The 12,884-nt window shown below is 48.0% G+C and overlaps 1 protein-coding gene across 1 annotated transcript in view; it reads right to left on the bottom strand.

The window, feature by feature from the left end:
• Positions 1–12,884, bottom strand: part of nrxn1a (neurexin 1a) — a 242,686-nt gene that overhangs the window by 138,133 nt on the left and 91,669 nt on the right. The window contains 4 exon segments of the mRNA XM_049008491.1: positions 3,263–3,646; positions 11,093–11,432; positions 11,434–11,493; positions 11,495–11,533. Coding sequence (XP_048864448.1) covers positions 3,263–3,646; positions 11,093–11,432; positions 11,434–11,493; positions 11,495–11,533 — 823 coding nt within the window.

Raw genomic sequence — 12,884 nt, 5'->3', positions numbered from 1 at the left:
GGAGATAATGAGGCACGGTTCTCCCTACGGGCATCATGGGTTCAGTGCTCCTATCTTATCATCTTGCACGAAAAACGTACGTTAATGATAAGCAGCAGGATCACCTCTGAGGCGAGTTGGGACAGGAATAGTAGAGGCCACAGCGAATGGGGTCCTGCGACATTAAAAACAGTCCCACCAGCTGAAGTGAGAGCCTATTATAGAACAGAGCGGTGCTGCCGGATTCTGGACCGTCATGGCCTTAAGTACGGTTACCAAGCAACTCCCGAAAATGCCCGAAGCTACTGCCTTTAAAAACGGACTGGACATCACATGACACATGAAGGACACACATTCATGGTGAGTGAAGCCTGATCTGGACACCTGTCACTGGCCACAGGAGGCAAAGAAGCAGGGCTCATTTGAATAGGCGTGAATTTGTCACCAGGAGGGAAGGAAAATCCAGCTGGGATGCAGGAATTTGCTTACAAATGGTGCAATCCAACTGGACAAGCGCAACGGCCCCCATGATGTGACCTTTTTGGATGCCTGTAGGAGACCAAAGCGGTGGGGGGGTACCTCTGTCTTGAACCCTGTGCTGCCAGGGACGGGCTCCGGATCATCCCTGTGACCCTACCCAGAACAAGTGGCTGGAAGATGGATGGATAACATCAGCTAAGTTATCCAGGCGGGAATTTGCGTGGTTTAATGTTGATTTAACGTCCACTTAGTGCCTTAAAATCATGCCTGTGGACCTACGTCCATCATTCCTCACTGGAGAGGTGTTCATCTGTTACACAGCTCTTCCTTCCAGTTATGTGGGTGCTCACTCTTTTCCCCCAGCAACAGCACACATTTTGTCTAATTAGACTGGAGGTGGGGGCGGTCGGCATTTGGGTGTGAAAACACGATGCCTGCTTAATGAAGATGCCGCTGATTCGACTATGCATGTGGGGGGTTGGTATGCCAACCATTCACAAGCTGCAGTACCTAACTAGCACCACTGGGTGGTACACTGCACACAGATATCAGAGGGCTGGGAAAGAATATTTTGTGCTGTGTCGTGACAATGGGTACACCTAGGAAAGGCAGCAAACTGAAGCTCTCACCCCCTCCTCCCCCACCAGGATGGAAGGTGGCCTATGGGGAGGTTTTCTGAACATGCAAAGTGCGACGAACTCTGAGCCGTAGGGTCTCATTATTCCAACACACAAGTAAGGGGGAGGCATGCAAATTGAGTTGTTACACTTTCTGTCCTAACATGGGAGTCTAACACCTTGCTCTGTTGCGGTCATCTGATCTACTTCCACTGACAGCACATCTGGATAATTGTAAATTGGAGAGGGGCTGCATCACAGCCACATGCCCACCCCCCAAGGTACAGTACAAGAAATGTTAAAGGAGCCTCACTAACCCTTTGGGTGTCAATCGTCCAACGTAATTCTACAGTCTGTGAAGTCACTTCGCGGGGGGAGGGGAGGTGCAACAGGACAGCCATCCATAACACCCCCTGTGGCTTTCAACCGAAAGGCTCTCTACAGCCCTGCATTAGCACTCAACATTGACGTGAAGAAAGTGAAGACTGATGCCGTCAATTATTTCAAAAAGCTGAAAGCCATCCAGACTGCTGGTGTGGGGGTGAAGGCTTAGACTCGACTACGCGCCAACAGAGACAGCAAATAAATACAATTAGTGAGTCTGCGACATCTGCGTGTGTACGGGAAAACTGGCCCACCGAGGTACAGCCTCATCCCAGCGAGCAACCAGCATCATGCAGCCCGCAGTGTTACCGCCTGCTCTGAACAGCTTTCTCAGGGCCGTTAATCAAACGGAGACCATTTCGTCAGCACGGCAACACTCCCAGGGTCACCTGGCCACATTCAGGGCTAGCTGTCAACTGCCTCGCACAGCCATTTCAGCTTTCACAGTGGGTAAGTCGTGATTCATTCCGTGCCTCCACCTGCATCTGTCTCCCGCCCCTTCGCTCGCTAGTCCCCCCACTCCTCTCCTCTCTATCTACAGAGGGGGATCAGAACACTGCTCTGTGGCTCAAGGACTCTGACGCTTAAAGACAGCAGACAGCCAATTTGCAAGGCTGTATGTGGTGGCCAGATACCTATGGGGGAGCGACAGTGAAGCTGCCCACTACTTTAACAGTACCCTCATCCCCATCCACCTTCAAGAATCATGGCCACAGAAATATCCGGGCATAAGTCTGTATGGTGTATGGTGCTGGAAAACTGAGGAAAGTGCTGGAGACCCTTCAGCACAACAGAATTAAACTGTAGTCATCTATAATGTTTCTTTCTAAAAACAGCTCCCTCTCCACATACACAGACACATTCACAGGTGTCAAATGTGCAGAGATTTAATCTGTAAGTTACACGAAATCCCACATTCAAGCTAGTTACTAGTTAAGGTGACAAGCTTTGATGTGATTATAGTCAGCTGGGATCACGAGCTCCCTCCCTCAGCTGACGTGGGGGGGATCAAGTTGTCGCCAATTTTCATACAGACATTTTCTAGAAAGAATTAAGAAGGAAATACCAAAATATTTTCAAAGCAAGTGCATGTACCATGTGGAAACCATGAGGGAAACAATTAGGAAGCCATGTGGAAGCCATGAGGAAACAATTAGGAAGCCATGTGGAAGCCGTGAGTAAACAATTAGGAAGCCATGTGGAAGCCGTGAGGAAACAATTAGGAAGCTATATGTTAGCCAAGTGGAAACGATTAGGAAACCAGGTGGAAGTCATGAGTTAAGCATATGGAAAAACCGTTAAATACAAACATAATATATGTTGCCCTGGTAAGACTTAAGACAGTCAGCACTTCATGGATCTCAGTTCCATAAGCTCAGAACCATATGATCTAAATATGTATACTGAGTTGGGCAGACTTATTGGTGAAGGTATAATGGATGAGAGACAGGAAAGAGACTCACCAGCAGATAGGAAACAAACACAACAAAATAAATCCAAATGGATTAACAGTGAGGAAAACAACAAGGGCACACCACAGGAAAAATACATGGATATATCAAAGGCAAAGACATAGACACATCAGGGAAAAACAGTTGGGCACATCAAGGGAAACGATATGGACAGGAAGAGGAAAAACACACAGACTCACCAGAAAAAGACACCGACACACCAAGGAAGACAAAAGGAACAAACCATGGAACAGACACAGACGCAACAGGGAAAAGGACATAGACACCGCCGGAGGAACACAGGTGAGTGATGCGTGGCGACACAGAGAGAAGGCGTGGAGGGTGGCCCACCTCTCTCACAGGAGCGGCCCAGGAAGCCGGTCCCCGAGCAGTCGCACACGTAGCGGTTCCAGCCCTCACGGCACGTGCCGCTGTTCTGGCACGGGTTGCTCAGGCACTGCTTGGGTGGCTCCTTTGTGCAGGAGGGCTTGACGCCGGCGGCTTTCTGCGCCTCGGCGATGCGGCGCACGTCCTTGCTCTGGCCGTCGATGAAGAGGTCACGGATGCAGCCCACGTAACCGTAGTTGAGGAGCGCTGTCCACACCTCGGTGGGGAACACCAGACCCACGCGGTTCTCTGGCAGCCCGCCCAAATATAGGTGGTCATCCAGGTCCAAGATCTCACTTTCACCTGGTGCTGTGTACGGTGTTCGCAAGGTGTTGATGGAGATGGTACCTGGAAAGGCAAGCAGGTGGGATAATAATAATAAGGATAAAAATGCAAAAGTGACTGGAGGATGGATAATAATAATCTAGTAACTAGCTAGTATACAGTATAAAACTGTAAAGTACATATTTTGATGTTTTTGCCCTGAGCACGTCAACACCAAAAGCCCCGCCCCCCGCCCGAAAAAAATCATACTTAATATCCAGAGAATTATTCTCCGTATATTTTTCATTTCCATCCCCTCTATGACTGACATCATAAAAAACCAGGTGTTGTTTTATCATGTCATCCAACTGAAAGTGAAGATTTATCAAAGGTTCATCAGACCCGGTCATTTTTTTTTTTTAAGGAAAACAAACAGCGGGTCATTTTCATTTCCCCCCATCCCTCGTTCCTCCGCCGCGTGCATAAAAAACGTAACCGACCGCGCCTTTTTCCCACTGGTGATTTATCGGTTTCATTCAGATTTAATTCGCGACCCAGAACACGGTAAACAACGGGCTACATGACCGGACTGCCAAGGCACCCGAGACAGAGGGGCCCGACGCCGGCTGTGATTGATTTTTACGCAGAACGGTGAGCCCGGGGCCCACGCCCACGGCGGGACGGTAATTAATGCCGGGTGCCGCATCCCCTCCTGCTAGCCATCGCTCTGAGGAGCGACCGGGTCCCAGCAAACACGGCTCCAGTCAGGGAGGGCGAGCGGGAGGGAGGGAGGGGTAACGTGAGGAATGGAATCTATTTTTCTGCGCCAGACGGGCCGAGTTCCCGGTACAAATGAACACGGAAACCTGCGTCCAGCGAGCCGTTCGTGCGATCGAAGGGCGCGTGCACATTGTCCGCGTGACGTGCGGAACCGACTTTCCGGACTGTCATTTCTAAACCGTCACAATGAAGGTAGCAGTATTCATTTTAAATGAACATTCTGTAAGTTAAAACCATTACCATGTATTTCACATTTCAGACTGTATTTTACAGTAATTGTATTGAACACGGGGGTATTATGTGGATTAATTTGCCCCAAGATAAAAAATACAGCATTAAATCAACGCGTAAAAGAATTAAATAAAAATAAAAACACACTAACACTGCATCACTTTGCCATGTCAAACACCAAATTCCCCATTTATAAATCCAGTCATATCCTCAGAGACAAAAGGTAACAGTGACATGAATATAACAACAACACGATGACAAACCGCCTCTACTCTCCCATGGCTTGCTTACCGCGACGCTAATTCGCTAGCTCGCTGAATAATGCATGTGGACGGGGGCATAACATGGTTTGTTTTAAATGTGCTCAAGGAGAGGTATTCCAAGTTTCCTCTGAGGTGTTAGGACACAGACGTCCACAACCAAAGAGCCGTCAGTCTGAATCCTGCTCAAGTTTTTGCAAACGACAGGCTACCCGTCGCCCCCTTCCGTGTGGCTCCAGCGACAACAAAGATGTATTATGGGCAATCGCTCACCCCATATGTTACCTCCTGGCAGGCCTTATGTTCCAGTGGCAACGTCAACCTCTTCCTCTGTAATTATCTTACACAGAAATACTTCTTTTTTTAATGTCTCCAGATAAACTCTGATTAAAGAATGAGAGAAACATAGGTCCATCTCCCCAGACAGAGACCAAAACAAAGAACAGAGAAAAACAGCAGCCACATTAATCTGACCTCAACACGGAAAAAAAAAAAAAGATCTGCTGGATGGCCTTTTACTGTAATATTAATATTTTGCCAAGCTGCGAGAAAGCACCTTGGACCATCAAGCATTTCATATTATTCAGATTCCTTCTGAATAATTAGCTTAGGTAAAACCGTGCCAGTCGAGTTTAACGGTCACTGCTTTTGTTCACCATCTAGCTGATGCTGGGCAGCTCAGTTGACAGATTACGTCTAGTGTCTGAGCCCCAAGCTCTGGTGCCCCATCTATCCATCCATACATCCATCCATCCATCCACCTCCTGTACCCACTTCAGGGGTGCAGGCATCTGGAGCCTACAGGTGTAAGGCAGGGAATAACCCAAGATGGGAAACCAACGCACTGCAGGACTCTCACACACATGCATATTCACTCCTATAGAAGCGCAGAGCAGAGACTCAAACCCCATTCCCAGACATGAGAAACTGCAATGCCATCTACTGCATCCCCACTCTGGCTGCACCCCTAAGCTGCACACTCTGCAGCTACCAACATGGTCACAGTAATGCCTGGGTGGCTTAATACCCCCCAGGTTACCGCTAATGGGCCTGCTCAATCATACTCATTACGGGGCAACCTACCCCTTCTCACCATACCCATTATGGCGAGGTGGGCAGTCAAGCTGTCAATGCCTGGCCCACCATCCCCAGACATGAGGTCCGCACTCAGCGTGAGAAAAAGGGACTACTTCCTCCCAGATAGCTTTCCTGGGGCTTTTGATCTCTGGGAAGGTGGAATTCCCCAAGATTCTGTTGCTGGGGATAGCCATCAAAACTTCGATGCAAGCCACCCAGTGGACAGGATCGATGGGTTCAAAGTCCACACAGCAGAAATATCGGCTTCTAGTGCCAAGTGAAATTTGAGAGTTCAAGAGCGTTTCTTTAAAGGGATGCCAAAGAGGTGTGGGTTGCCCTGTTCTCCTCTCCTCTTGTTCATTTCAAGTACAGCAATAACATCAGCCCCAATCTAGGTTCTGGCCTGCTATAGTATGGGGAGGGCAGGTGTGATGGAGATGGAAAATAAGATTAATGGGAAAGAAAACAGAAGAGGAGGATAGTGAAATGGCCGGAAAATGACACAAGCTATTCTCTGGCAGTGTGGATGAGAGGATAAGATCAGAGTGGATGCCTAAATGGAAATGGGCTGTAGAAAGAGCTGCCAGTTAGCATGCTAGTCAGCCTCATAGGTCCAGCCTGCTGTTTAGAAGAAATAGTTTGATTTTTATATGCTTCAGTGGATTTATTTGGTCAGTATTGGACAGTCTTGTCCCTTAAGATCAGCATCCTGTTCTGGCCAACTTATCAGATGCTTGGAAAATAATGCAGAAACTCTGGGAGTAGGGGTGAGGGGAATACAGCACCAGTGAGCCTCTAAGCATTTGAAGGGGGGGGGGGGGTGGAAGCAGCAGCCACTGGCCACGTTTGGTGTAATTTCACTCATGGATGAACAGGGCAGCCAGAGGCGTGACGATGTCGCCCAGGCCACGCGCCCTCGCTTATGCTGTCCCTGCTTTGTCACCGACCCCCGGGCCTCGGCCGGTCCCTGGGGAGCGGAAACAGCATCCTGTTCCTTTAAGGTCAACAGCATGCCATTTTACACTATATCTAATCTCAGAGGTCACAAAGGAAGGGAGGAGGGGGAGCTGTCCACAGTAGGACCAGGTCTGGTTGCCTTTGTTAGAAAGGACACAGTATTTCTGTGTTAATAAAAACTCTGAGAGGGCGATAAAAAGGTCACGATTTCTGACTTTGCACTGCTGTGATCTCCATTTTGTTACAAGTCGGGCACACAATCAATAAATGGATCGGGGCGGTTGGTCCTTCGGTATTGCAGGTTTGGGTCGGTTAATCTTCCAAACCCCAAAAAGTACCCTGGAGACCCAACATACCAAAGTCTGTGCAACTGTCAGCATACTTAACATGTAAAGGTGTTACAGTATGCATGGCGATGAGTCACTTTCTGAGTGGCATAGACAGGAACACTCTTTGTTTTAGTGTTTGGGGTGGGGAGGTGGGGGGTTATTCTTATCTCTCTCGCATGCTCATAAATAAGTGAAGTTTGATAAAACCATCCAGCAGGGTGCGTCATGCTCCCCCATCACATTCTCCTCATCGATGTAACCATCCACCTCGGTGTTAGACGGGCTGCCACACACACAAACGCCAGGGGCGTCCATCTCGTTACGTCTTAGGCTGGCACTAACACACACCCATAAACTGATCTCTGGCATATAATTGTAGTTTGTCTTTTGCTAATGTTCAATGCTTCACTGAATAGCAGATGAAACAACTTAACCTGCATTTGACGATTAAAAGACAGCCTGGAGTAAAAATGAATAGCAGAATCCTTTACCCCCAACTCTCTACCAAGAGAAAGACAATTAATTTATCATACGTTAGTAATAATGAATTACAGAAACGCTTGTAAGTTTCCATTTAAATGTATATGAAGGATTCAATGGGTAACACTGTCGTCTCACACATCCAGGGCTGAGGGTTCGAATCCTGTCCTCATGCTGTGAGATAGCGCCTTTATATTGTCCAGCGGACTGCCCCTACACCCCCATGCTTCATGGGAGAGGCTCTGGTGGGCCAGCTACTGCAGAAGTGGCTGTGGAAGATGTATGGATGGGCGGATGAATGTGTTCCTTAGAGCAGACATGTTGTGAAGAACATCTCAAATGCTAACTGGTCGCTCTCTTATGAATCCAATGCAAATCCCCCCCCCCCTTCCCCCATCTGCTGAGTATGCACTCTGACCTCTGTCCTGGAAACCAAATTTGGACATGAACCAGGGCAGACAACAACGTCTTACATGCCGTGCATTTCCAGGACGACAATTGGAAGCTTCTAGATGCTCCTCTGTCTTGCAGCCCATAGATAATCACACCCCCCACCCCCGCACCCCCATCAGCATCATGCCGTATGTTTAATTTTTTTTTTTTAAGGCAGAAATGGTCTTTGACATTACGATCACACGCCGCTGAAATCCGCTTGGCGTGTTACAGGGTATCCGTGCCAGTCAGTGGGAAAGCACACACAAACCACATTCAGCCCCCGCAAGCCTTCAGCAACACGCAAAGGCAAATGTGCTCAAAAGTTAAATTTAACTACCTAATTATCAGTCATTTCACACTGGTTAAAGACTTGACTCTATATAGAGGGCACATTATTCATAACTCCGTGACAGGCCCTGAAATATTTAAAGTAAGCATGCGATAATTAAAATGCCATTCATTCATAAATTCTAGATTAATTTAAGGTATCATGGAAATAACTGAATAAATAGTTTAAAGTCTGTATTATTTCGGAAATCTCAGGAAAAAGGTAAAAATGGCAAAAATGCACGGAATGAGTCAATGCTGCAATGAGAGCAGTGACGAGCAGTTTTGCTTACTGTCTAATATGAGAGGGATGTGGAGAGGGTCGCGTTTCACAGACACCCTTCATCCACGTCAAGAAAGTCATATCATCCACCGGTGCTGAAGTTAAGTGCCACGTGTCTGTGGCCTTAATTTCTGAATTTCCATTAGCATGCCGTTTAAATTCTATCTGCGATGATATTCATTATTAATGTGCATGACCCGTATTTTCGTGAGCCCAGGGAAGCAGATGACTATGAGACCACATCAACTCAGCAGATTCAATAACCTCTCATCCTCCCTGCTTCCCCCATTCTGCGGGGGTCTGAGTGGCAGTGCCCAGGACTCTCGATTACTGGAGAGAATGTGTGCATGTGGTGTGTGTGTGTGTGTGTGTGTGTCTGGGGGGGGGGGGGCACTAGGGATGAGGATGGGGTGGGACTGAAATGTCATTACCACACTATTTGGTAGAACGTGTCTTGTGAGAGACAGACCTTGGTTACCATGGCAACTCAGCCGGAGCAGACTCCGGGAGGGTTAGGTAAAACAGTGAGACGTATATAGGGTGTTGGGATTTATTTCTTATTCGTGGCCGCATCAGACAGCTATTTTGAGGACTGCTGGGGCAAAGCGCTGAAGTGTCTGTGAGCTGAACGTACAAATGTGACGTGTGCGTTTCATGACACAGTTACACCTCTGAGGCATGCCAGATTTCAGAATCAGAGGTAGGAAATCCAGTTATTCCTTAATCCATCTTAAATGCACACTAAAGGTTACCCATATGCTCTGAAATTTTCACTCAAAAAGCAAGGACAAAATATATATATTTAAAAAATAATATAAGAATTGCATAAAATAATATGACATTTTTTTTAATTACTTACTGTTTAATTTGTAATTTGCATGCACCCTGTATTTTATCCATTCATCCCTTCTGCATATTTGTCCTATGCAGGGATGAGGCGGCCTGGAGCCTATCCCGGAAGTTACCTGGCAAAGCAGGGAATAACCCAGGAGAGGGCACCAGCCCATTGCAGACCCTATTTTGTTTTTTTTTTTACATATTTTCAGAAGCGATAAATGCAGTAAATATATGCTAAAGCATGGCAATCTGCTGTAATGACAAATAAATGTATCTATCTTACAGTAAGGATACAATCAATTCTGGATGCGCAATAGAAGAGCAGGACAGTGGTGAGTCGTTTTATATTTTTGCCACTAGGTGTCGCTAAACATAAAGGAATGAACTGGTTTTTTGTCACTCGAACTACTTTGTCATCCAAATGCTGTCTGATGTAAATGTCTTACTTGCCAGCAGCTACAGGTAAATCGGTTTGCACCCTGACCTTCACAAAATAAAACCTTAAATGATCTGAACGTCACAGACAAGGAGAAGGTAAAAAGGAAGGAGGCTGGAAGGGTGTGGATGGGGATTTAGCCTGCAGGTAGCTGTACTGTACAGAGGAGCTGAGACCCTTTTAAATAATAATGCGAAACAGAGAGGCGATTATCTGGCGTAGAGGTTCTCAAAGAGCTGCCGTTACCTCCACACAGTTACCAGAATCAGCCACTTCAGCTATTTCTATCTCAAAATTGTCACTCTTCGCGTTCTTGCTTGTTTCTGTTACGTCGGCTTGCTAGAAAAGGCGCGCATTATCAAATCGTGATCACACAGGATGATCTCCCCACAGGAAGCCGACTATGGGGTCGCTTCCTAGCTGCACACACACGGCAGCGCCGGCAAAGGCAGCATTTACAGCACAGAGCGGATAGTGCAATTCAGCACAAAAGGGCCATCCTATATGTGCATGAAAGGGGTATGATTTTTAGCCCAAATGCCTAACTGAACCGGCAGACAATAGGGCAGTAAAACGGCAAGGAAAACGTAAAATCAGCAAGGAAACGTAACGGACTGCAGACAAGAGAGGCAAATTGGGGAGAAATTGGAAGTTGGGGGTGTGGGGAGGCAAAGGGAGACAGAGGAGATGTAATTGCTGAGTTGGGGTGGGGGGGGGTTGGTGATTGTTAAGTACTGATGTGATGCCTGGTCCAGGAAGGACGTGTGGGTTGTTACAGCCCCGGTCGATACCCTTGTCCCGTTTTAGGAATGAGGGTAAGTCATACGCACACCGGGAAAGGCATCCAGGTGGGGCTCTGAGGATCTGAGAACAGATCCAGGTGGAACAATGCACAGAATTTGGGGGGGGGGCTGGCTCCAGCTCCAGGGAAAAAACAACAGTGAGCAAAACAGGTTTGGCCTACATGTCAGGCTGTGAGGACGGTTAACCAGCCCCGGGGGGGGGCAGTCTGTCGAGCGAATAAATAAAGTATCAGGTGAAGGTGGTAGGGGCAGAGAATGTTCTAGTTTGACTTGGCGCTGAGAGACGGCCTCATACCTGATCTCCCATCCCGCTGGAAGTCCACGTGGTACCACTCCCCATCGTTGACCTTCTTGTTGATGGCCTTGGTCTTGGTGGTGCCAGAGCCCATGTCCAGTAGCAGGTATAGGTGGCCATCCAGCATCTCCATGGCGAAGAAGTCCACCTTAAGGGTCTGGGGGTTCTTGCTGTCCTTGGGCTGCTTGGGTTTGCCATGGCTGAACAGCAGCAGGCCGTTGGGTTCTGTGGTACGGAAGTCGAAGGAGATGGAGCCTGTCTTCTTGGCGTTCCACTTGTGCAGCGTGATGAAGGACTCGGGCGTCTCGAAGGTCACCGGGTCCAGGTTGGCCACGTTCTCCGCACTTGAAGGCCACCACCCCGTGGATCTTCATCTTGGCATCGCCCTGCTTGGCCAACCGGGGAAAGCTCCAGTCGCACGTCGTTATTCTTGTACACAACCTGCCCCGCGAGAGGAATGAGAAAGGATGGTGCATTGACACGCTTCCTCATGTGAAAAGCATCATCGAAGCGCGATCCCTGCAAACCCTGTATGCAGAACACCTTTTTTTCCCATTAGGAAAGACCTACATTTTTATCAGTGGTGATAATGTTCAAATCCTCCTATTACATAAAAAGCCATCAATTGTTCTGATGAATATCTTTCGGAAATAAAAACAAACTAGCAAACAAAGATATGTCTCATCCTCAGTAAGTCACCAGTAATCCTTCTGCAGTCAAAAAGTGTCTGCTAAGGAAGGGGGAGCTATGAAAGTCAGACTCCATGGCTCTCAAATCCATGCACAAACACAAGAGCTTTTTTTCGACTCTGTATATTTGGAGAGAGATGCTGTTGGGGGAGGGGGAGCAGTGATTAAAATAAACACTTAACCCTATTCTGCACAGAAAACTGGTTTCCGAGATATTCCTGCACCCCTAGGGCATGTTGAATAAAGTTGAGTCTGCAGTGTCGCTTCTTTGTTACCACCGGAGACCAGAGATGCGTTACTGGCACAGTTAAGCGATGCAACATTGACCCCTGGAGTAACGGTGTGGTATTGTCATGAGTGTTGTTTTAGGAGCTATCAGCGCTTTCTGCCATTCTAACCCATTGCGGTTCTTGCTCACCACGGGAGTCGGGCCTCTCTATTCACCCCTTCCCGCCCTCCCTGGTTAACTGAGCAGAACATCGCCTGCTACCCCCCCCCCCCCCATCCCTCCCCCCAGTATGCTCCCGAGCCATTACCCTCTTGCTGCCCTCACCGATTAGTGGAGCTTAATGTCAGTCACGAAACCTTGTCCACTCCCAGCCCCAGGAGGGAGGGTGTTTCTGAGCCAAATGGCCTTAGTGCAGGAGAGCCACAGAATGCAGTCAGACCCTTACAGCGTCGGGGTCCTGGCAGCTGTCCGTGGAGCCTTTTGTCGCCAATTCACTTCAGCTCACTGCTGATCCCAGGGCACTGGCCCTTTGGGCCTCCACTAAGAGATTCCCTGATATTTTTTGGCCCAAAATAAGTTTATATATATAAAAAAAAACTGCTCAACTTCAGTTCATTTGAAATCTCCGAGTGACACCTGGAAGCCACAGAAAAGGCAGCGATGGAGGTTCAGAAAGATGGAGCTCTGAGAGATATTGCCTGTGAGCTGTGGGACACACGCAAGGGAAAAACACAGAAAAAATTTTATAAGGGCGTGTCGCGCCCCTGCATCTGACATCACCTCCCCGTTTAGCAGGCGTCCTCGGATGAGATTCAACATCTGCATGCCTTGCAGGTGCTGGGAAAGCGCTGAGCAAGCCATCTGCACAGGCTGC

The sequence above is a fragment of the Brienomyrus brachyistius genome, chromosome 3 (genome assembly GCF_023856365.1).
Source record: "Brienomyrus brachyistius isolate T26 chromosome 3, BBRACH_0.4, whole genome shotgun sequence".
Taxonomy (NCBI): Eukaryota; Metazoa; Chordata; class Actinopteri; order Osteoglossiformes; family Mormyridae; genus Brienomyrus; species Brienomyrus brachyistius.
Note: the sequence above shows the minus strand (reverse complement) of the source record. Positions and strands in the feature narration are given on the sequence as shown.